Raw genomic sequence first — 23,488 nt, 5'->3', positions numbered from 1 at the left:
TTCATTCGTGCCTGCAGAGGACTGCTAGATTCATCTGGATTCTAGATTGGGGATTTTGAGGGTGGTTCCTGAAGGAAAGGAGAAGGAAGCAACTAATCTGTAGGCGGAGGAGGAGATGAAGCCTCAAATTGCGGTGTGAGGCCTGAGAGGCAGAATATTTCATGAGTTGCCTCAGAGAGCACAGAACCTGAGCGCAGAAAGAACCAGGACAAAGCAACCTAGAAGGCCGCCTGGAGGCGGTGGCATTTGTCCTCGGGCTTTAAAGATGGAGACCAGGTGACTTTCCAAGCAATAGGGATGGATGGTCCAGCCGGGACTGGGCGACCCAAGACAGTCCCCATCCCTCACATCCAAGCCAAGGCCAGCCGACAGAATGGAACCTTTTCCCGGGAAGAACCTGCCCGCGAGCGAAGGCTCGGCGGCCTCGGCGGTTACATAACCCGCGCCGCGCTGCCCCGCGCGCCCTGCCCTGCGCCTCCGCCTCCGCGCGCGCCGCTGCCATCTGTCTCGGCCGCTTCCTCCTGGGGAAGAGGCCGCCGCGCAGCCCAAAACGAAGGCCAGCGCCCTGCGGTAAATTCCCCACATTCCTTCCTCGCAGAAAAATAAATACCCCGGGAGGAAAAACGCAGGAGGAATGATAATGCGCGCGCCACCGCTGGAACCCATCGCGGCGCGCGGAGCAGAGCGCAGCGCCGAGACCCAGGCGGGCCACTGGGCGCCTCTCCCCAGGGACGTCGCCAGCCCGGGCGGCCCCCAAGCGCTGCTGCCCGTCTGCGTCTGTCGCTTGCTCGCGTCAGCCCAACAAGGCGCGGGGAATCCCGGGTCAAGGCCTTGGCGGGTGGTCAGCAGGGGCGAGCCTGTCCGGGCCGGCGCGTTCGCTTCATTAGTCCCGGCGCTGCCCGCTGAGAGCTCCGTGTGCCAGGCATTCTTCCTTCCAACGTCACCATTTTTATCCTCCCACGCTGTGAGGGAGTGTCCTCACCTCCGTTTTACAGATGAGGAAACTGAGGCAAACAGAAAGATTTGAGGAGTCACCAAGGATCTGGTCAGGGAGTGGACTTTGGCTGCCAGCTCCTGCCATTTCCATTCAGCCTGCTAGGGCTCCGGACGGCCCTTCTTGACCACATCCAATCAGTAGTGCGTTCCTGCCCCTGCAAAGCCTACACAGAGCACCCATCCCACTTGCTGGGCGGCCTTTAGTAAAGCACCTCTCTGAATCTCAGTAAATAATGTCAGCGAGTCAGGGAAGAAACATCTGCTTTGCAGAGTAGCTGTTGTGTGAATGAGATGCAAACATGATACACAAAGTATAAATCACTGTGCACACACCTATGGAGAATTTAACCAGCCATTGCACGAACCCACTTATGCATAACTCTGTGAGTCTTGGGCTCCGACTTTCCCTCACACCCTCTTACTCAGCCCTCCCTGCATCTGGTCTCACACCTCTGCTCACAGCTCAGCTCCTCCTCCTTTCTCCCCAGACTCCTGGCTGCACAGAAGAACCCAGTGTGGACCTCCAGCCCATGTGCTGCAGCAGACAGAACTAGGTTCAAGTCCCTGAGGCTCATGGTGCAGCCCCCAGGTCCAAGTATCACGCAGGGAAGGAGCAGCCCACACTGGTCCTGCCTGCACCAGGAGGGCGTCATGGCTCCGGGTGCTGAGGCTCCTAACCCTGCTGTGCCTCCTCCACTGCCAGGAGCCATCTCCTGCCAAGGAAGAGGTGAATCATAGAGTCCTGCCCTCTCTTCTTCCCTCAACCAGAAGACTGGAGGTCAGAAATTTGGTTCCAGTGTCTATCCTGCTGCAATGGGAATGACACTGAGCTAGTCTCTGAACCACTTTGGGCCTCAGTTTATCCTTCCCTTCAAAGTGCAGGGGGTGTTGGACTGGACCAATGAATCCTAAAGTGTGGCGCTCTCACCCTTCTAGTGGAAGCAGAGAGGATCTTGGGTGAAACTCTGATACTTAAAATCTTATCAGTTATGCAAAATTAAAATGAGTACTGGTCAATAAACACCAAATTTGTGGTCTCAGGTATATTACTGTTTAGGGCTACAGTGGATGTTTCAGTAATAAAATTAGACAGTATAAATAAGTGTGGGAAGTGCATGGACTCACGTTTAACTAATAGCTATCACACACCAACTAAAGGCCAGGCACTGTTCACAGCCATGAATAGAAATGCACAGAAATCTCTGCTCGCATTCCAGTTGGGGTAATAATACTTGTATATGATAATCCATATCCAAATAAGTGAGCTGGTAAATGTTGCAGAGAAACAGGGATACAGGAGACATAGGGACTACGCAACCATTTGTCTGTCTCTTCTTATCATTCATTCTAAACTGACCATACAAATTAATGGGTTTTATCTTGGAAGATTCTTACATGCACATAGTACCTTGATCATTTGCTCCATCCTCTCCTCGGCTCCCAGGGGAGCTGCTTGCTTCAGACCTTCACTGCTCACCACAGAGCATGCTCAGACATATGTGTCAGCAGAGGGCAGGTCAGACACACGAACATGTGCACCCTGAGTCCTGCAGATGTGCGCGTGGAACCACGCTATGCCCCTGTGGTGGGCGGGGGCAGTGTGCACACGTATCACATTTGCACCTTGTGGAACAGGGTTTGTCTCCTTCCCACCAGCCTGCTTGTCCTCAGGCAATCCCATTACCCAACCACTGTCGCCCTGAGGGCACTTGTCGTGGCAGAAGGGAAAATGCCTCACAGCATGGTTTCAGAGCCACATCTCCAGAATCCCTGTAGCTCAGCCATGGTCTCTCTTTTCTAGAAGTACACTGAAGTTTTATACCCGATTTAGCTCAAGTCCTGGGGGATTGTGTCAATGTGGTGAACGGCTCCTTCTCTACCCCGCAGGCAATTAACAGAATAAGCCATCCACTGTGCCCAGCACAGAGCAGACTTTAGCAGCCACTACAGCGGCATCACTCTTCAAGCACCACGTCCCCAGCTTCACTCCTTTAGGGCAGGAGGAAAGGACAGACTGGGAGCCAGAGGCCTGGGTTTGGGTCTCAACTGTCTCCAGCTCCACATGGAGCCCGGGACAAGTCCCTGCTGCCCTCTGACCCAGCTCAGAAACTTGCAGGTACAGCAGAATCTCAGAGAATGTGTTGCACATGCACATTCCTAGGACCACAGAATACGCATGTGCTCCCAGAGGGAACTGATGCACTGCTGGGCTGGAGACCCACTGGCCTTTAGAACTCACCATTTTAACCTAAGTTTATACTTCGTGAATGCAGAGAAAAATGCCTGGAATGTGGTCTGGTGCACAGCACACCTCCGTAATATTAATTTCACAAGTAACAAAACATATTTATAAACACAATTATATAGTAGTTATATATCATTCCTTGAATATACACAACACTTTTTATGGTTTTCCTAGCACTTTTCACCCATTAGGGATAGAGGCAGACCAGGGAATGTTAGACCATTTTACAGACCAACAAACCAAGGCAGAGAAAGGCCAAGGAACCTGCTCAGGATAGCACATCACAAAGACCTTTGCCTTGCACTCAGAGCCCTCAGCACAGCCTCAAGAGATGGGCCACCTTGCAGCCTTATCCACTCATCCCATCGGATTGGGATTTCCAGCCCACAGTGTAGTCGATCTTTCATTCCAGGTCCGTGAAAACTCTGAACACTCAATTTCCTCAGCAACTCAGGTTTCACTAAGGATGGGTCAGCCTCCACCAGTGAGTGTTCCTCTCGCTGTGCAGTTCAGGGGCTCCCAAGCCCCTCAGCTATATATAACCATTTGCTCTATGTAAAACAACTGTTTTGCTCTAGCCACTCTTGAGTCCAATCAGATCACAAGCCACAGGGGCTTCAGCTTCCTCCTCTGCAAAAGGTCCTCCTAATTTTCATCCTGCTGGGCGGTTGCACAAATCAGCTCACACGTGTGCACAGCACCTGGTACCAGGCCGTGCACGTATGCTGCAGTGATGGTGAAGCACACTGACTCTTAATTGACATGACTTTCTGGAATGCAAGAACCATGTTTCACTCATCAGTCCACCCATTCTGCTGCATGAAACATGTGCTCAATAAATGTACACTAATGAAGAAATGATTTCGCCAATCCAAGCTGACCATTGTATCTCATGACTCAACTCCCAACAGGAAGGTAGGTATCTTAGTTACTTTTCTCATTGCTGAGACAAAATACTCAACCCCAAAGTTAAAGGAGGAAAGGTTTATTTAGCTCACAGTTTGTGGAGGTTTCAGTCCACTACCAGCTGGCTCCGAGGCAGGGTGGCACAAGGCATACAGGCAACTGTTCATGGTAGTGAAAAACAGAAAAATCAACAAGAACAAAAAGAGGGAAACAATCCTCCTTCTGCCCCTTTTATCTTGCCCAGTCTCCTGGATTAGGGTGGTGCCAATCCAATTGGTGGACTGATCCAGCAATCACCCACTGTTAATCCCAGCACCCTTAATCCTAGCATTGAACCATGAATCAATCGAAAACTCTAGATTAAGCTACCTCTGGAAAAGTCTCATATAAAAGTGCACAAGGCTTTGGGGGGACCTCTAGGCACAAAATGTAACAGAAGCTATGGCAGGTCTAGAAGAGATGGCAGATGGATACTGGGAACTCAGCTCCCCTCTGCACTGCCACGGTAGTCGTGAAGGGCACGCCAGGAGGCTGTGGCCCAGGGGCCCTGAATGTAATCCTCTTGACTCAAAGACATTAATAAAGCACTAGTACGTTCCTTACCTTGATGTGCTAAGAATAGCACTGACAACCAGGTATGATGGCACATGATGTAATCTTGGCACTGGGGAGGCTAAGGCAGGAGGATCACCATGAGTTTGAGGCTGGCCTGGGCTACCTAGTGAGTTCAAAGCCAGCATGGACTACATAGTGAACACCTGTCTCAAAAAAGAATAGCACTGGCTACCAGGGATTTCAGAGGGAACAGGGCAAGAAACCAACATGGGGCCTATAGGAAGCATGTCACTGGGCCGTGGCCCATCAAAGCCTTCCCTGCAATCCCACCTTCCAAACTCTCAAGGCTGAGGACCCTGGAGGTCAGAGCTGAGAGGCCTCTTAGATGTCATCTGGTCAGGAATTCTCAAGAGACACAGAGGATTCTGAGATGATGCCTCCCTCACACCAGTCCGGTTATCTTTTCCACCTCTCCTCTGATGACAATCCTGTGCCCTGCTCCTTATTGTGAAGGAGAGGATTCATGACTACAGAGTGGGTAGGTCCCTTCTCATGTTTTCACATGTAAAACTTTGGAGTGGGGAGAAAATTTTACAAACTTTAATTTTTCTAAACTTAAAAATGAATGGCACAGAACAGTATCTGTAGCATCCGGGGATCGCCCAGGGATGTTGTTAAAACCCACACTGATTCAGATCCAGAGCGGGTCCTGAGGTACTGCATGTCCAACAGGCTTCTGGATGTCTCATCACTCAATCTACAGGCCACCCTCTGTGTACAGAAAAGCTAGAGTGGTCTGTACTATGAAGATGAGGAAACAGAGGCCCAAAGAGGAAAAGAATTACTTGTGAGCAGACAGCAGAACTGGGTTCAGAGAACTAGCCGCTGGGCTACTGAGCAGGCCTTTGGCCTTGGGGGCTTTTGAGTGGCTACAGATGCTGGGCCAGGGACATGCCCTGCCCAGCCTGCATGTGAGGCTGCCCGGCCACCATGGCCGTCCCTGAAGGCAGGATGCATCAGGTGGCCCTTCAGATGCCAAAATGACGTGGGCGGAGGAAAAGATATGATCTGCATGGTGTCATCCAGGAAGTGGCTGGGTGTGGAGGCCACTGGTGGCACCTTCAGGCTTGGCATCCAAGGGAACACAGAGACAGCACCAGCCTCCAGAGCACAGCCATGGAGACAGCGCCTTCCCAGCATCGCCCTCAAACTCTCTGGTGCTCCAGGCCTGAGTGACAGCCCCCTGCCCAGCTGGTGCCCCACAGTGCTGCAGCCTCTGTCATGTGACTCACAGCCCACCCCTCCAGGTCTCAGTACTTTTTTGAGACAGGTTTTGTGTTCTCACTTTGTGGTTCAGATTGGCCTTGAACTCCCAGTGATCCTCCTGCCTCGACCTCCCAAGCGCCGGGATTACAGGCGTGCGCCATCACACCTAGCTAGAGCCCTTTCTCCTCATGCCCCTCACCCACGCCTTTCTGATCATACTTCTGGACCTTCAGCTCTGTTCCCAGGAGGCATCTCTGCCTGAGAGGTCACATTCCCTAGGCATATCACCCGGAGCCTCTCCTCCAAACCCACATCAGATGTGCAATTCCGCTGCTGTTTTCTTTAATGTCTGTCTGCCCGGCTCCCGCAGGGCAGAACCTTGGCTGCACCCATGCCCCTGTGCCTAGGCCACAGCTGGGGTTTAACAAACATTTGCGGACTGGGAGAAAGAGCAAATGCATAAAACACTGATCCCATCTTACAGCCCAGCCTCCCGCCTCCGCAACTCCACGTGACCCCACTCAACCTAGAGAAGTTGTACAGAACGGAGATTGTCGATGATCTGGCTCCAGGCCTCTGCTCTGCCGCTCTGCAGCTGAGTGGCCTTATAGTTCATGTCACCTCTCTAAGCAAGATCTCCACAGCTGTTTGTCAGAGAAGGAACCTGGGAAAAGCTTCAAAAGCCACAAAGAGTTCTCATTAACTCACTGCTCTATGGAGTTTGATGCCCAGAGAGGCACAGTTTCCCTCTCAGGACCACAGAGCTAGTGAGCAGTGACACCAGACCTCCCTGGCACCGCTGAAAGCCAACCACTGAGCTTCAGGCCCACCCAGGCTCAAGGAGAGCACCATCTGCCTGCAGGCTGGGCAAGGAGGAGGGAGAGAAGCGGGTGGTTCAGAGCATTCAGCCTCGGGCCCAGAGCCAGGCAGAGGTGGGCGGGGCCCCAGCAGGAGACCTGAGTAGGGCCTGGCAGCTGGGCACGGGGGAGCCAACTGGCTCAGGCTGGGTAGTGGCAGGCTTGTCCCTCATGCGCGTGACAATCTATTTTTTAATCAGTATCTTCCCCATCCCCCAACTCCAAGAGTCCTCCCAAGGGTCCTGGATTAAGAGCCACATCCTGGTCAAGGCCAGGGGCCCCTAGGTCCCATCTCTCCATGGAGCCTGCAAGTATCTCAGAAGACAGGGCAGGAGGCCCAGGAACAAAGGGATCCTCCTATCTGTGCAACTTTTGGCTGGTCCCTGGACTCTCCTGCCTCAGTTTCTCCCATCTGCACAATGATCACACATGCCAAATGTCATGAGAGTATTACAACTTGGCACCCACTGAAGCCTCACAACAGTAACAATGCTCACTCATCAGGCCCTGGCAGAGCCTCCGATGCCATGGTGCCCACAGGCACACTTAATCTCTCTGACCTATTCTTGGGGGAAGAGCAGAAGGGAAGAAAAGAGGCAGGGCTAGTTCAGACACTCAGAGCTCCGGGTCCCAGATCTGGTGAAGTACCTCCCCCTAGGACCTAAGGACAGAAGTTAGGGTCAAAGAAGAAGGCTGCATGTTCTCGGGCAGGTGGCCTGGCCCATCTCAGCCTCCAACATACCACCTAAAGCAGGAGAGGCCATGCCATGCAGTAGTAAGTTCAGTCTTTGGGGCAGACTGCCTGGGTCACTCCTGGTCACTAACCAGCTCTGTGACCACTGGAAGCTCACTTTTCCAACCTCTCTTAATTTCCCAACTACAGAATGGTGATACCAGTATCTACCAAGCACTCTTATTCTCTAAAATATTTTATTCTAGAAGATTAGACACAAAGATCTCAGGTAGGACTACTGGCCTTTTCATGGACTCATCCAGTTGCCCCTTCCTTGACATTTGACATTACAGGTCCAATGTTTTTGGCATCTGCTGAGCTCTGTCACATCCATGAATCCCTCAGGTCCTTTCTGCTTCCTTTACCGCAACTCAGAACTGGAGCTGAGGCCCAAGGCTAGCAAGTGGACACGCAGACACACAGCCAGCTCACCTTTCCTGAGAACGGTCCAGGCCCTTTCCACTGCATTTATGCTCACTCTGCTCCTCTTCCCACCACCAAAACTTGTTCCTGGCCAAAAATCAACAAGTAATTGATACTGAGACCTGATGAGTCTGGGGCAAGAGTCTGTCTCTTCAAGGGCTTCCTATTTTAACACAGATCAAAACACAGTAACGGTATTAATAAGTGAAAGCTCATTTTTAAAGTATTTATCATTCCATTTTCATAACAATAGTACAAGGGCCTATTATTGTCTCTATTTCATAGATGAGGAAGCCAAAGTGCAGAGAAGTTACATAATGTGCTTAAGATCTCCCAGCCGGCCAGCAGGGAAGCCAAGGGTTTCAGCACCAAATCTATGAATCAACCATGAGGAAGACATGAAGGAGCAGACTGACTGGTGCTCTACCTGCAGCACCCAGGGACACCAGGAGGGCAGGGCAGGGCAGGGCAGGGCAGGGCAGGGTCAGCACAGAACCACACTGGCCTGCCTCATCGGGTGGAAAAGATGAAGTTAGGGTGGTGGAATTTCAGGCAGCAGCCAGTTGGTAAAGATTTCATTCCAGAGAGAGGGCTTTGTGTAAGCCTCTGGAATTACAGGGCCTAGGGGCTGTTCTCATGCTGACTCCTCCTCTGGCCACCCTTGGGGCAACCAAGTCCAGGGACAGTTCACAAAGGACTCTGTACACTCGCACTGGCGAACTCACAGCATCTACCACAAGCAAGCCCAGCCCCCCCCCCCCACAACACACACTAGATTTCTGGCTGAGCCCCTTGGGGTCTGCAGTTTACAGCCTGGGGAGGGGAAATGAATCTTACATCCAACACCTAGCCCCTCCAGACCCTTTCCCATCCTCTGGGACACCTTCCTCTCACCAAATGCCTCCCCTGTGTCTGGCTCCAGTTCCCAACATGCCTCCTCCAGGAAGCCTTGAGTACCTCAAATAACATCCAGACCTGGCTTCGCCATAGCTTTGCAAGCGGGCCCTCCGGAGCCACCTACCCAAAGCAGCGGCTCCATGCGCTCTGCAGCGGGATAGCAGGACTTTGCTTCATGCCATGTTTACCTCTCTAAAAGGATCTTGACAATTTATTTACTTCTTTTTTCCCTGTCTTATTCCTTCCATTAAAGTGCAAGCTCCTTGAAGGCAAGGACCTGTCTGTCCTGCTTACTACTGTACCCCCAGTTCCTAAGCACTCAATCTACCCCACCGCTAGCCCGGGACACAGAGGTCCGTACAGGGGAGGGATTCACTCAAGGTCACACAGCAAGTGGCAGAGGTCAGCCTGGCACAGAACCCCAAGCACTTGGCCCAGCCCCCACGCTATCCCCTGGGCCCTCAGCTGTCCCATGCAGCTCCCACCTTCTCATTACCATGGATCCAGAGCTGGGGTCCTTGCCAACAGTGCCCCTGCACTCTGCAGGGGGTGTGGGATGCCCCTATCTGGGCAGCACTGCCTGCTTCCCCTCAGCCCCTCCCTTCCTGGCATCAGCAGCTCTGATGAGCTCACGTCTGGGAGCCTGGGAGCCACTCTGAAGGAAAGAGGGCCTTACAGGCCAGGCCCCTTGGCCTGGAGGTGTGTTTAGCAGTGGGGAAGGGCAGTTCTGGGGCTGACCCCCCACCTAGCCTCCTCTGTTGCTGGGAAGTGGCCTCAGGGAGACACCCTTCCAACCCAGAGATGGTGTGCTTCTCCCCTTCCTCTGGATGCTTGGGGGACACTTGTGCCCCTCCCACTTTTCAAGGAGTTGCTCTTTTCCAGAGAAAGGGCTCTGCAATCTCCCTGCACAGTCGCTCTGGGAAAACCTCTTCCCTCCCCTCGGTCTCAGTCTCCCCAAATAGAAAACTAGTGATGTGCTAAAATGCTGATTGGAGAGGCCCGCTGACGCAGGCACCTGCATGCCACAAGTTTGGTCTTTCTTCCTCCTACCTTTGGGTCAAGTATATGACAACAGTGGACAAGGGAGGAAATGTTCACTCCAGTCACAATTCAAGTGCTAGCTGGGGGTGGGGGCAGAAGGCCAGGGCAGCACAGCAGCAGATGATACGCTGGAAAAGTTCTCTAAACATCAAGTTGGAGGGATCCTAGTGCATGCCGCTTGAACTGAGGACCAGAGATGGGAAGGAACCATCCCACATGTTACATTGAGACAGAGGCAGAGGACAACTCCTTTGAAGTGGAGAGGTCTCATCCTACTGCGTGAGGCAGTATAGTACGGGTGGGGGGAATCATTTCATTCGGGCCTGTGCCCCCAAGATGGGGGTTAGGCCTGGGGTTGGTGACCAAGCCGGCTGATGCCCGCAAGGCTTCCGGTTCTCACCTCGGTGCACCCACGTACTCCCCCCTCCCAGGAGCATCCTATCTCACCCTCCGCTTTCCCACGCAGCCTGGTGGGTCCTTCTGTCTGCCCCTACAGTTACCACCAGCACTGCCGCCTCCAGTGCAGCTGGCAACCCTCTCCCGAGAGCCAGAGAGAGCAAGGGTCTTGCTCCAAAACCACACAGCAAGTTGGTTTATTCCAGTGCCACCTGCCGCTCAGGATGGGCTGGAAGAGAGAGATGGCACAGACACTGATTCTCCCTTCATTCTTGTACCTTCTAGAAAACCCAGCCGTGGAACACAAGAGGGTCCCGGTCCCTGTCCAGAATAAGCCCCAACTTGCGGGGAGGGAACCTTTCCCCCAGATTCCTCAAAGAGGTCCTGCCCGGGAGGGCCCTGGGTGGAGCCTCCCATCCCCCATCCCACAGCGCAGCCCCACCCTCGCCCCACCGCACCTTTCGAGTCTGGGTCCCTGAGCGGAAAGGCTAACAGTCCAGGTGTCTTGAGAATTTGATGAGCAAAGCTCAGGAATGTCCCCCATCCACAAAGCACGCTGGAACGCCCTCGATTTCCCCAGGTGGGGCTCGCCGTCCTGCCGGGCCCTCATGGCCAGACGCACTTAGTGCCGCTATACGCGGGGGTGCAGGCCCAGAGCGGGCGTCCCGCCACCCTCGCGGGGACCCACGCGAGACCACCCGGACCGAGCCCTGTAGCTGATCTCCCGGCTCAAGCCCTACCCCCGACTCTCTCAGAGCAGACTGAGGGTGCAGATCCTGCTGCAGCCCCCACGGGGAGCCTGGGGCTCCGGGTCCCAATCCGCTAGCTAGCGAAGAGGGACGAGAGGGCTGGAGCCCCCGCCTCCCCGAGAGCCGCTAACCCTGGCCAGAACACTCGCCTGCGCCTGCGCCTCCCCCGTACAGGTGGGAAACTGAGGCCCAAGTGTAGCAGCAGCAAGTTGGCAAGGTCACCCTGTGCGCGGGGACTGGAGCCCAGCAGGGCCACCTCCTCCAGGCGGCGCCAGCAACTGCGCAGGTGGGGAGCAGAGGCCAGCGCCCCCCACTCACGACTCACCTCGGCCGCGGCGCTGTCCCCGAGCTCCAGGCTCTGCCGCCCGCACACACCTGGCGGCGTCCGCCCCGCCCCGCCCCGCGCCCCGCGCCCCGCCCGCGCCCCCCGATCGCCGCCGCCGCAGCGGGAGCGCTGCTGGGGACCCGGAGCCGACCGGCGGCCGGCCGCTCCTCCCGCTCCCCCGGGCCCTAGCGCCGCCCCGCGCCCCGCCCAGCGCCCCGCCCCGCGCCCCGGGGTGCGACTCCCCCTCCGCGGGCTCAGCCTCCCTCCTGCGGGCGGGCAGCACCCCTGTCCTGCTCTGCGCTCGCTGTCTGCGGCCAGGCGCTCGTCTCAGTTCCCTCATCGTTCTGTGTCCCTAGGTTCACCTATCTGTCCCTGAGTCCGTCTGTCCTCTCGCGCAGAGCATTGCCAGCTCTCGGTCCCTGTTCTCTCCGCCCCTCCCATTGCTGACCTCCTTTGGACCCTACACAGGCGACACCACCTCCTGCCCCACATGCAGTACCCCTCGGGTCCGATTGCCCTTCACCTCAGCCTTAGTGACCTCGATAACTCTCCTTTGGTGGGGCTGGGCACGGCGGAGCTGAGGAGGGCCCTACCGCCCGCTGGCCTGCTGCTGGCTGTCGACTTGATTGGTGGTCAGCAGCAGGTCAGGGGTGCTGCGCGGCCTCGGTAGAGCTGAGTGCTCCTCGCCCTCAAAAGCCAGGTCATTGACACTGAGCTAGGCTGTGCCGGCCTAGGCTGTGGTCTGTGCGCATCATTCATATAGGATGATGTAAAAGTCCATCTGCCCACATTCCCAAGACCCTCCCTGGGGAGAGCAAGCACCCTTCGAACCCCAGCAGTGCTGAAGCAGGACCAAGCTTGAGAAAGTGGTAGCCTGGTTTTCCAAGGAGTTTTCCCTCTTCTACCAGGATGCAGAAAATATCTATCTTTTGCATCAAGAGCAGTGTTTAGAGTCCCGCTGTAGGAAGTTGGAAATATGCTGATGGATGCCCTCTCCTCACTCTGAAACGTGGGCCCACGGGAGTTGGGGTTGAGGGCACTCCTGTCTCCAGTGGGCGGGCTCAGAGCACAGGTGGTGACTGAAGAGACAGGCCCTCTCTGCTTCTGGCCACTCCCATCCCTCTGCCTGGCCTCCCGGGCTCCAGAGAGTTCCTCTGACCCTGTGGCTGCTCCTGTCCTATTGTACCAAGTTGGGGAACAGGAATGGGGTCCTAGAGATTGTCACCAACAGGGTGCTGCTTACACTGAGTGATGTGCTGGAGGTGTAGCTATAGCAAAGACGGTGGGAAACCAGGAAACAAACAGTGTGGGTGAGAGGGAGAGAGAGAGGCTAGGATTACTGTGTGGGCGAGTATGAAAGAGAAAGAGAGGGGGAAAGAAAAAGGGGAGAAAGTGGTTCTGTCTTTACGTAGGTGTGTGACGGTGGGTGTGCAAGAACGGATACACCTATAGGAGAAACTATGAATGCAAGAGAGCTTTCAAAGTGTAGGTGTGCAGCCCAGGAAAATGGAAAACGGAACATGCTTTTAGCCGTACCTGCAGGAGGGGATGTGAGTGCCTGTCCGAGGAAGCGTGCACACGCTTGCTCGGTGTTTCCACGTGGTACTGTTCCTCTGCAAGTCAGTCAGAGACGTGTGTTGCCATGTGACAGGCTTGATGGGAGCCTTCAGGAGCATGTTTGCCCGTGTGCATCTGTGGCAGAGCTGCCGGGACATCTGAGGGCACTTGCACACGTGCAGATACGAAAATTCCTACGTGTGACAATGTTTGCATGGTAACAGGGCATATAGACATCCTGGGTGTACTGTGTGTGCCCGTGGGTGTCTGTGAGCACACAGCATCCGCTGCTGCTGTGGGGTGGGGAGTGGGATCTGCAATGGGCAGCTTCCTGCCAGCCTCCTGCTCTGCCTATTGGGTCTCCAGGAGCCCGAGGAGCAGGCCCTGTCCTTGGCCCGGGAACCCTATGAGCTGTTAGCTTGGGTGCAGCTCCTCTGCCTTGGCAAGATGGATGTGGCCCTGGAGGACCATACCTGATAGGGGAGCCTCCCCCCTGGCAGCCCCCTTCCCCAAGGTTTAGAGCGAGGGCCAGTGGAGTGAAGGTCCTGCAAATCCTCTGGACACCCCACCCCAATAACAAATGGCTATCAGCAAAGGACAGCCTGGATCACAGAGGGTCCCAGGAGTCCCCGGTGCACCCAGAGTGGCCTAATCTCTCACCTACTCCTGGAGGCTAAACTACCTTTCCCCTCCTTCAAGTAGAAAGAAGGACACAACCTGCTGTTCCATCTCCATGGAGAAGGGTGCTTAAAAGCATAGTCCCAGACCTCTCAGGGTTCAGATCCTGGCTCCTCCACTCACAGGTTGTGAGACTGACAATTCACTGAAGCTTCTTATACCTTAGTTTCCTCCTCTGTAACACAGAGATAGAAGTATAAATTTCACAGGGCTGTTTAGATGAGATGATAAAATCCATACAAAGCATTTAGCACATGCCTGGCAGCTGAACTGGGATGCCTGGGGTTCCAACCTTCAGTTTTGTCAGCAGTTTACTGTGTGACTTTGAGCAAATTGCCTAACATCTCTGGACTCCAGAGTCTCCATAAACCTAATAATCTTAGCGAGCCCTGCCAGTTGTGACCAACTGCACCTTTATGAAAAGGACCCGCTGTAGGTTTGTAGTGAGCTGTGGATCAGCTTGTGTTTGGCTACAACCTGATTATGAGCCCTTTATTACACATCCCTTCCCACAGATATTCTCCCAAGTGGTAGCCACTGGTGGCAAGAAACTTGAGCTTCAGGCTGGCCCACCTCAGTTCTTTGTAGTCCATTCCCTACCAGCCTGTCCTGCTTGACTGCTACCCAGCTCTCAGAGAAAAGGTATCAGTACTCACCAACCCCAAATACAAGTCTCTGCAGCACCCCAGGCAGCAGGTGCCACGGCCCGTACTTAACACTGCACTCTGGAGAGGGGGGTACATGGCAGGAGGATGGGTGTAACTGTCTGGAGATTCTTCTCATCTCTAGCAGTGATGGGAGGAAGCGTTACAAGGAAGCCAATAACCTGGCAGTGCCACAGGTTTCTCGTGGCTCTCCAGGCAGAAGGAAGGGACTTTGGCCACATCCTTTCCCTAGGGAGCAGAAAGTGCTTCGTGGCTGTAACCCAGGACCACCTGGAGTTTGACACTCCCGCAAGGCCCAGCTTCCTTCCTGCCCTCACCTCTGAAAAGCCCCTGTCCATGCTGTCCTCCTGAAGCTACTCCTGCTCCTTCTATCCCTTGTATGTTTGGCCATCCCTAGAACAGGATGGCCCACTGGGTGACGATTAAGGAGAGAAATGACCGGATTGATCAACACCAGAAGAACACGATCAGTTTCCGTGCTGGTAGAGACTGTGTGGCCTTGGACAGGCAATGTACAGCTCTAAGCCAGCTCTCTCTCCTGTAAACAGGGGAAATAATTCCTGCCTTGAAAGGCTGTAGTAAAATAAAGAGAACAGGAGACCGCCCACCGACCTAGCTTGCTGCTGTGAGATGTGACCAGGGCACAGAAAGGTAATCCTTGCTTCTCTCCTCCCCATCCGTGGTCTCTTTTTCTGTGCATATCCACAAGCAACACTTATAATTCGCAAAGAGCAGAAGCCTCAAATTTAAAACACCAAGGATGGCTTGTGGTATAGGAGCTTGCTAGCCCCACATCTCGGACAAGACACTTATTGTCTCTGAGCTTCAATCTTCTCCTCTGCATGATGGAGATAATAACAGTGTGTCCCCTTGAGATTGCCATGAGGTCACGGCAGTGGTGCCAAAGCTCTTGGTACAACGGGCTTAGCACATCAGGGCTCAACCAACAGCTGTTTTATTGTTGAGCTAATTATGATCATTTCAATTATCATCAGCATCCCTACCTAGAGTACTGTAAAAGCGCCACGTCTGAGATCACTGCAACCTCACAGCACCTCTATCCAGTAGACGGGGCTTACGTTTTTATTTTATTTTCACAGATGAAAAAATGGAAACTCACCAAGAGGCAAGGACTTGCTAGGGTTTGGACAGCAGGCTTTGAGTACAGAAGCGGCATCCCAGTCTCCTGACCCCAGCTGGGATCTGTGTGAGGGGAGGGAGCAAATCCTAGAGGCTTTGGGTTCCAGGGGACCAGTATTTCTTCACAACTCAGGACAGCTGAGTCTCCCTAGGCTCTTCCTCCCCTCCCCAGAGGCATTAAGGTCCCTTCATTCTTCCACCCAACACCCTGTGTGACCCAAACCTGGGTGGGAGCTGTGTCCATGGTGAGGGGGTGATCAGCCTGGAGAGAATTATTTCAGAGAGCAGAGTGGGCGGGAAGGCTGGTGAGATGCCAGCCAGGGCGTCAGCGACGCCTGCAGAGAAATGAAGTGTTCCTTTGGTTTCCTGACGCACAAGCCCTCCCAGGACTGTGTCTCCCCCACACCCTGCACCCCCAGGATCTGCTGGCAGCAGCTCCCGCTGAGCTGAGCATGGCCCAGCTCACGTCCTCCCCATTTGGACCCACTTCAGCATTTCCATGGGCCCTTGGTGTAGGTGATTCACCCTGCGCTGCAGGAAAGTGATCCCCACTCCCTCCTTTCTTCCCGCTGCACACACGGAGCTCCCCCTGCAGCTGTCATTGGATCCCAGTGCTGCCCAGGTGTCCTGGCCTTTGCCTCTGTCATCTCTGACAGATGGGAAACCGAGGCCTAGGAGTGGGACTTGGGCCCAGCCCAGCCACCGCTCTGCTGCGGACCTGCACACCTTGGCTCACTCTTGGTCTCGGTTTCTCCACGGAGATCTGTGTTAGCTCAGGGCACCCTCTCTGCCCCACCAGCTCAGGGAGGGTAGTGGTCACACCTGTTCTCTTCTGGGTGGGGTTGCACCCCAGCACCCAAGTACACTGAATTTTGGGTTTTGCCACATTAGCTGCTTGGGACTTTACAGACACTTGTTACCACTAATGGTCAAAAGCAGGTGAGAGAGAGAAATGAACCTTTGTCCCAGCAGGCATGATAATGTGCCTTTCTCTTTGCCTTCTCACCTGCCCTCTCCATAGAGACAGGCGTGGGGCTCGATGTGGTACAGCTGGACTGTGCGTAACTCACAGCTGCTCCTAGCTCTCCACGACTGTGAACCCGGGCACACTCGCAAGATGACACGACTGTTACCCATCATAACAACATATGACCAAGACAAATGCTGAAGGCCCCTCGGGTTTCCTGTTTTTCTGGAGAAAAGGATGCACACTTACCTGGCTTCTGGCCCACCCTGAGCTCAGGGCCAGCACTGGGGCTGGGTATCATCACCCGCCGAGCTGTCGCCACATCCCACTCTTGGCTGGCCCTGTTATCACGTGGGGTCCCCTCTTGTGCTTCACTGAAGCAGCTGGGTGGCCGAGTGCCCGGGACTCTGGGCAGCTGTTGCACTCCTTGTATGGCTCTGCAGGCCACCTCTTCCTCTTCCAGGTCCGTGAGCCCCACTTCTCCTTGCAGGCCCCCCTCGCTGCCGCTCTCCTCTGCCTCCAGGGCCAGACACCTGTAGCTCCCATCAGGGATCTGGAAGCTGCAGGAGGAAGGTGTCCCTTTGCTGGGCCCAAGGGGCGAGGGTGGAAAGTGAGGGCCCAGCATGATGCTCCTCTCCTTGGTGGTGCAGAGAAGCCAGCAAGGCCTGGGCTGGAGCCACCTGCGTGAGCCCTGCTCTCCAGTCCCCTTGCGTCAGGCTCTGGCTGGCTGTCGATCTGTCTTCCTCTGCTGATTGATCCGCTGCACAGAGGCAAGGCTCAGCTGAGAGGTAAGATAGGCCCTCGGCTGACGGGCTGGTAAAGTGGTGGCCTCAACGCCTCCTTCTCAGCACCTGTTGACCTCTGGCCTGCAGGGCCCCACAGGGCAGGCTATCTGTGTGGGCAGAAAAGAAATGCGTGTGAGACAGCTTACTGGGTGTTCTGGGCTGCGTTTCTTTGGATGGACCTGAGAACTGGCTGGTGTTCGGGGTGCAGGACCTACACTTCCAAAGGGAAGTGCTTTCTCAGCTTCAGTCACAAAATACCTTAGATTTGTACCAGATCCTTCTGCCACCTGACACTACTATCTTACTATTTCAACTTCACATAATGTACTCCTATTTCTTTAGACTTACCTTAAGCAATGATGGCGGGAAAACCATAAGAATATCGTGCTAAGTCATTTCTCCTGCACGTTAAATAAATATCTGGCTATTCAAAAACACTCATCTGGGCACCACTTAGAAAGAATCCTCTTACATTCCGTTAAAGGTAGACATGCCACAGGAATCACAGGAATTGGGGGTGGAGGGTAAAAGGCTGCAGACAGGCACTCCCTGAGGAGATTGTGAGAGACAGCAGGAGTGTGTGCTCCGGCTCTAAGTTACAGTCCCAGCTCTGCCACTTGTGTGTCAGTCTCAACCTCCACTTTCCTAACTGTACGGTGGGTACAGTAACTGTAAAGGTTGAGCACCACTAATTTGAAAACTCAAAATTCTCTTAAAAACCAAAACTAAGTGAGCACCAACACGATGCCACAAGTTCACTTTCTACTACCCACCTCACGTGGCAGGTCGCAGTCAAAAGACAGGCACACTAAAAATATTGTGTAAAATGACATTCAGATTATATGCAGTAAAGCCTCATTCAGATGGCTTGCAAACAAAAGCAGAATTTATTGGGCAGAGTTTAGTGTCTGTTCACAAACTGCATCCAGTGACAAACATGACCTCAGCTATCTTCCCCACTCAAACGCAAACACAGCCACCTTTCCCAGAACCATAAAACAAGTTTGTAAACCAAGGCGCCACTGTATACAAGGTGCATGTGAAACATAACTGAATTTAAGGTTTAAACTTGGATCCCACCCCTAAGATATTGCTTTACATACATTCCACAACATGACAGACTCTGAAATCTGAAACATTCCTAGTGCCAAGCATTTGCATATAGGAGGCACAGGACACTCTCCTACGAAGTGTTGCCTTCAGCAGAAAAAGAGAAAATGCATGCGGAGGGCTCAGCACGGTTTCTAAGCCATGATTTAACATGTGTTGGCTGTTCTCTCATTCCACAGAAACTTCTTATGCTCCCATTCTATTTCAGATACCCTGAACTGCTGCAGCCACGGTGAGGACAAAGAAGCTATGCAAATCTGGCTCATGAAGACTCAGGTCTGGTTGGGAGAGCTGCGAGTGATAAGAAAAATAACAATAATTATATTATTACGCCTGCATGTTAAGAATGATGATAATCAGGAAAGGGGATGCAGGCTCCTCTGGGGGGCTGGGAGGAGGGGAAGGACTGGCTGGGCTTGGAGGCAGATGGAGAGTGGGCGTGGAGGAAGGAGGCGGAGTCTGAGAAGCAGTGCAGGTTCCCAGCTCTGACAGCAGCAATAGAGATTAGGAATACACGGCAAGGAGCAAGTGCTCAGTGGAGTAGGAAGACGAGTTCGATGTGTTGGATTTCCAGGGAAGAAGAGCAGGAAGCAGTTCTACTTTGGGGTCTGGAGAGCAGGAGAGAATTGCAGGCTCAGGACAAAGGCTTGGAACTCATTTGCGAAGGTGGGGAGAATCCTTAGGGCTGGGCAGATAACACTTAAACCAGAGCTCGTAGTGATTACACTTGGGAGGAAACTCTGGAATGAGCAGATCTTGTCTGAAGACTTGATTCCACCACTGCTTGGCTGTGTGAAGTCTGAGTGCCACAAATCCTTTGCAAAATGGAGGAGAAACACACACGGCCACTGGCTGCCCTTTGTACAGTAAGAATCCTGAGCCCTGAGAAATCTGTGGACATGGATAGATCGCCTCGGACCTGGGCTGGCTTCAGTGACAATGCCATACCTCTGCCTCAGCAGGGGTCAGGCTCTGCACTGCAGGTCAAGGCCCTAGCCCCTGGCTGAGGAGGTGCCAGGAGTCTGGTAGGCAGCAGAGAGATAAGCGCATTACCAGGCAGATCAGAGCCAACCAGGGGAAAGGCAAACGCACGTCAGAATCAGAAAGATAACCAGGCACCTGTACTGCAGCCTGCATGACAGGGAAAATCGGGAGAAAAGAAGCCAGGCTTGAGCCCAGGGAAAGGGTGTTAGCTCAGGACACTAAGCCCCTACTCCCTCCTGGGATATTTGCTTAGGTTACTGCCATAAATTCTCACAACCACTGCATGAGACAAATAGTTTATTAGTATCCCATCTCAGAGGTTGGGAAATTGAGGCTCAGATAGGTAAAGTGACACAGCTAGAAAGTGACAGGCCTAGGAGCCAAACTTAGCGTTGTCATCTTGCCCATGAAGCTGGACTCAGGGATACAGGAGAGACATTTCGGGCCCTCATTTCTCTCCAGCTAGTGTCACTCACTAGCTGCAGCCAACTTGCTGCTGTTTGAGTTTCAGAGAATCTCAGGAAGTGCGGGTAGAATTCCAGACACCTGATTGGCTGTGTGAGCTGGGCAGGTGCCTTGGGTACTGTGGACTCTGTTTCCCCAAGGGCATGATGCAGACTGAGGCAGACGGTGTGGGAGGGGCTGAGGGACACTGGCGTGGCAGCATCTGAGATGCTAAGCGCTGGCAGCCCCCAGCCCACCCCCACCACAGAGCCAGATGGCCGAGGCAGCAGGGGTGGGCGTGGGGCGGGGGCAGGGTTCTCTGACTCCCCGTGGGAGCCCCGCCTCACTCCATCCCTGCTTCTGTTTTGCTGTATTTGACGGTGGCCACGGTTTCCAGGAAAGAAGACAGAGGCGGAAAAGTTAACTTTCCACCACCCACACAAATATTTTTGGCCAGCGTTGTTTTCAGGCTGCCAAGCCAGGAGGGAGGGGTTGGCAGGAGCACTCCAATTCAACTCTGTCCCGAGGAAGGAGCACTCCCAGCCTGGGGAGTGGAGGGGGCAGGCCCTGCCCAAGCCTGAGCCCTGGAGCGGCCACCAGGGACCATAGTGATAGTGGCAGCTGCTAATTTCTGAGCTGCTGCTGGGTGCTGAACTGAGCCCTTTACCTAACACTCCTCTAAGGAAACTGAGGCACAGAGAGGAAAACACAGTATTCAGAGCTGGTGGTTTTGCAGGGCAAAGCAAGGCGTGAATCAAGGCTGCTGGGGTCTGTGCTTTTCTGTGCTTCTGTCAGGGGCCCAAGACTCTGACTTCAGGGACCCACCAGTCCCTGAGGTTTCTGAGGGCAGATGGCAGGCCCATCTGTGGAGAGGGGTCTCTGCAGGCAGGAGGGGCCCACTCCAGCTCAGCAGAAGCAAGAGAAAGCCCTCAGCAGCTCAGATCCCATGCCCACCCACATTCATACCCTTGACTGGCCACAGGCTCTAAACTCCTGAGCTCTCGGCAGGTGAGCGCTGTGCCTCATCTCCAGAGCCAATTCTGAGGTCAGGTTCAGCTGCAAGAGGCAGCCCTGGAGCCCAGAGACCTCAAGCTTCAGATGCTCTGGGTACCGCTGGGGCTCTGTTTTGGCTTCTGACTAAGTGGGCCTGGGCATTGCAGCCTTGGGCCCTTGGTGTCCTTTTCCATGCTCTCTCCATGGTAGGGAAGGCCCAGGCTTAGAGGCAGAGCCAGGCAAATCCTGAGTCCACCTCCCAGTGAATAGAGCTTGGCTAAATCTGTTATTTTTCAGAGCTTCGGTTTCACTGCAACAGGGCTTGAAACAGGACTTGTTTCCCAGGGCTGCTGTAGAGATTAATGGACTAAACAGGCTCCTGGCTGCACCCAGCAGAACAGAAGGCATTTCTGTGCGCTGCTCACCTGCCAGGCTTTTGGATGTTTGATGAGCCCCGAATTTGGGCAAAGTGCTTGGCTCATACAGGCTGCAGTCAGTGGAAGGGCTCCCCTGGGTTCCCCCAGGCCAAGAGAGCAAGCATTGTGGCCACAGGGAAAGGGAAAGGGGTTGGGGTGTGCTGAGCATGAGGGCCCTTGTGGGGCCAGAGCACTTGGTCCTTGTTTTAACTCCCGTTGACTCAGAGCCGTGGTAGGAAAATCCCAGGATCTGGTTATTTGGGTGCCAGACAAAAGCAGGCTGAGAGGGGAGAACTAACCTAGGAAGGCCAAACCTCATTCCTCCAAAGGCTCTTCCACCCTGTCTTTCTACCTGACCTTCTGCCTACAGTCTCTTCCTGTCCCTGCAATATACAGGATCTCAATCCGTTTCCCTGAAGTATTATTTGCACTTGTGCTTACCTGTGTGTCTCTAGCTCATGGCTGGACACAGAACAAAGCAGTTACAATGTTACAAACAAAAGAAAAAACAAGTTCAAAGGAAGGTTTCATGATTCTTTACTGAGGGAATGAAGGGAAGCCTCTTAGGGGAAGACGATCTATAAGGTGCAGCCAAGTCACGAAGGTGGGACCTTCTGGGCCTTGCATAGGCTGAGGGTGGGGTACGTATGCGAGGTGGAGGGGGTAAGACTGGAGGACAGGGAGCCAGACTATGATAGGCTCCGTGTTATGGCTTGTATCTAGATGTCCCCCAAAGTCTCATGCAGTCATAGGTGGGGCTTTTTGGAGGTGGCTGGATCTATGGTATGTGCTGTGGGGGTCAAGGATTGATTCTGGTTTGCTGCAAGGATTAAAGCTGCCCCCACCCTGGGTGTGAGCGCTGATTATCTTAACGGAGGTAGTCTGGATACGATACAAGGGACAGAAAGAGGGTCATTGCTTGTCTCTTGACACTTGTTGCTTTCTGCCTTCTGCCTGCCATGAACTGTTTCTCCCCTGCCAAGCCACACTGCCTTGGAGCCAGCCAGCTATAAACTGAAACCTCTGTGAGCTACATAAACATTTTTGCCTTTAACTTTGGATGCTGGTCATTTTGTCTCAGCAATGAGAAAAAAGTAACCGACACAGTCCAGTTGTCCGGAGTTTCCTGCTGGCTGGGGAGACAATGCAGCAGGCAAGGTCAGTTCTGTGGGCTGCAGCCAAAGGCAGCGAGGCCCACGCTGAAGGTAAGAGGCCAAAACAAGGACTAACAAACAGATCCCAGGACAGGCGCGTTCTGGGGCAACTTCCTGAACACATGGCCCAGTGCCAGGGACATAAGACAGTGACGACGCTAATAGCTGGTGGTCAGGAGGTGTTTATTGTGTCAGGTGCTATTCTAGATACTCAGTGTACATTGACTCATCTGATCCTCACCACCAGCCTGGAAGGAAGGTGCTATTATTATCCCCATTGTACAGATAAGGACGTTGAACTCCATGGCCTGCCAGACTCACACAGCTAGTAAGTGGCTAAGTTAGGGCTCACATCCTGATAATCTAGCTCCAGATGGCACTCCCATCCCCCAGGCTGCCTATCTCAGAAGTGGAAGTAGTGACTGAGTGAATGAATGAACGGGAGGATGGATGAATGAATGAATGAGATTGAGAGAAGACAGAAGGATGGAAGAAAGGGAGGGTGGGTCCTTCCAATGCCTGACACATTGCCTGGCACCATGTAGCCACTCGGTACATATTTATATGTGAAATGTGAAGACGCCCAGGTGATTAACTACACGTGCAACCTAGAGTGTGATGGGGTACATAGGACAAGCCCAGATGGCTAGGATGCACCTCCCCATGCCACTTCTGTCTGGAAGCACCCTCAGCATCAAGTGGCCGAAGGATAGTGGATAAACTGTCTGGACCTGAGTTCACACTGCCTGTAGGAAGAGCGCTTGATCAGTCCTCTAGAATCTGAACTGAGAATGTGCCTCCTTTAATGTTTTGCTCAGCACGGTCAAGGCTTCCTGCCTCATGACTTCAGGGGGTGAATTTCAACCCATCCAAATCCTAGACCTCAGAGCAGGATGAAACACCACATCTGCCCTCACCTGCTGTTGTTCTTGGGACAATCACTTCCTTTCAGTGGGTCTCAGTTTCCTCAGCTGAATGAAGAGCTCGGGTACATGTGTTTGGCAGGAGATCTGAGGCAGGTACTGCGGAGCCCTCCCTGCATTTGCTCTGCCCCGATGTCTTGCCAGCTGGGTGGTCTTGCAAGCCATGCAGGCCGCCTGGGTCTCGGTTCAGCCTTGCGATGGCTGGGACTTTGGATGAACTGTACCATCTCCCTGCGTTTCAGGGGCCCTCTTGGCAGAGGGGATTTCAGTCATTCATTTCTTC

The 23,488-nt window shown here is 53.7% G+C and overlaps 1 protein-coding gene across 10 annotated transcripts in view; it reads right to left on the bottom strand.

Moving 5' to 3' along the window:
- Nucleotides 1-17,021, bottom strand: part of Synpo (synaptopodin) — a 33,786-nt gene extending 16,765 nt beyond the window's left edge. The window contains exon 1 of one of the 10 annotated variants that reach the window (XM_063232390.1): nt 16,646-17,021. In XM_063232390.1, the coding sequence (XP_063088460.1) occupies nt 16,646-17,021 (376 nt within the window). Of the gene's footprint in view, nt 1-4,239; nt 4,261-7,990; nt 8,069-10,773; nt 10,884-11,213; nt 11,236-11,389; nt 11,535-16,645 lie in introns of those variants that run through there. The other 9 variants (XM_063232391.1, XM_063232397.1, XM_063232393.1 and 6 more) reach the window with 9 other exon arrangements.
- Between the last annotated feature and the right edge of the window lie 6,467 nt (nt 17,022-23,488).

The sequence above is a fragment of the Cavia porcellus genome, unplaced genomic scaffold (assembly GCF_034190915.1).
Source record: "Cavia porcellus strain 051 isolate PalLab524CR breed Dunkin Hartley unplaced genomic scaffold, mCavPor4.1 scaffold_21, whole genome shotgun sequence".
In the NCBI taxonomy this organism is placed as follows: Eukaryota; Metazoa; Chordata; class Mammalia; order Rodentia; family Caviidae; genus Cavia; species Cavia porcellus.
The sequence above is the reverse complement of the archived record's forward strand: the minus strand, read 5'-3'. Positions and strand labels throughout refer to the sequence as shown.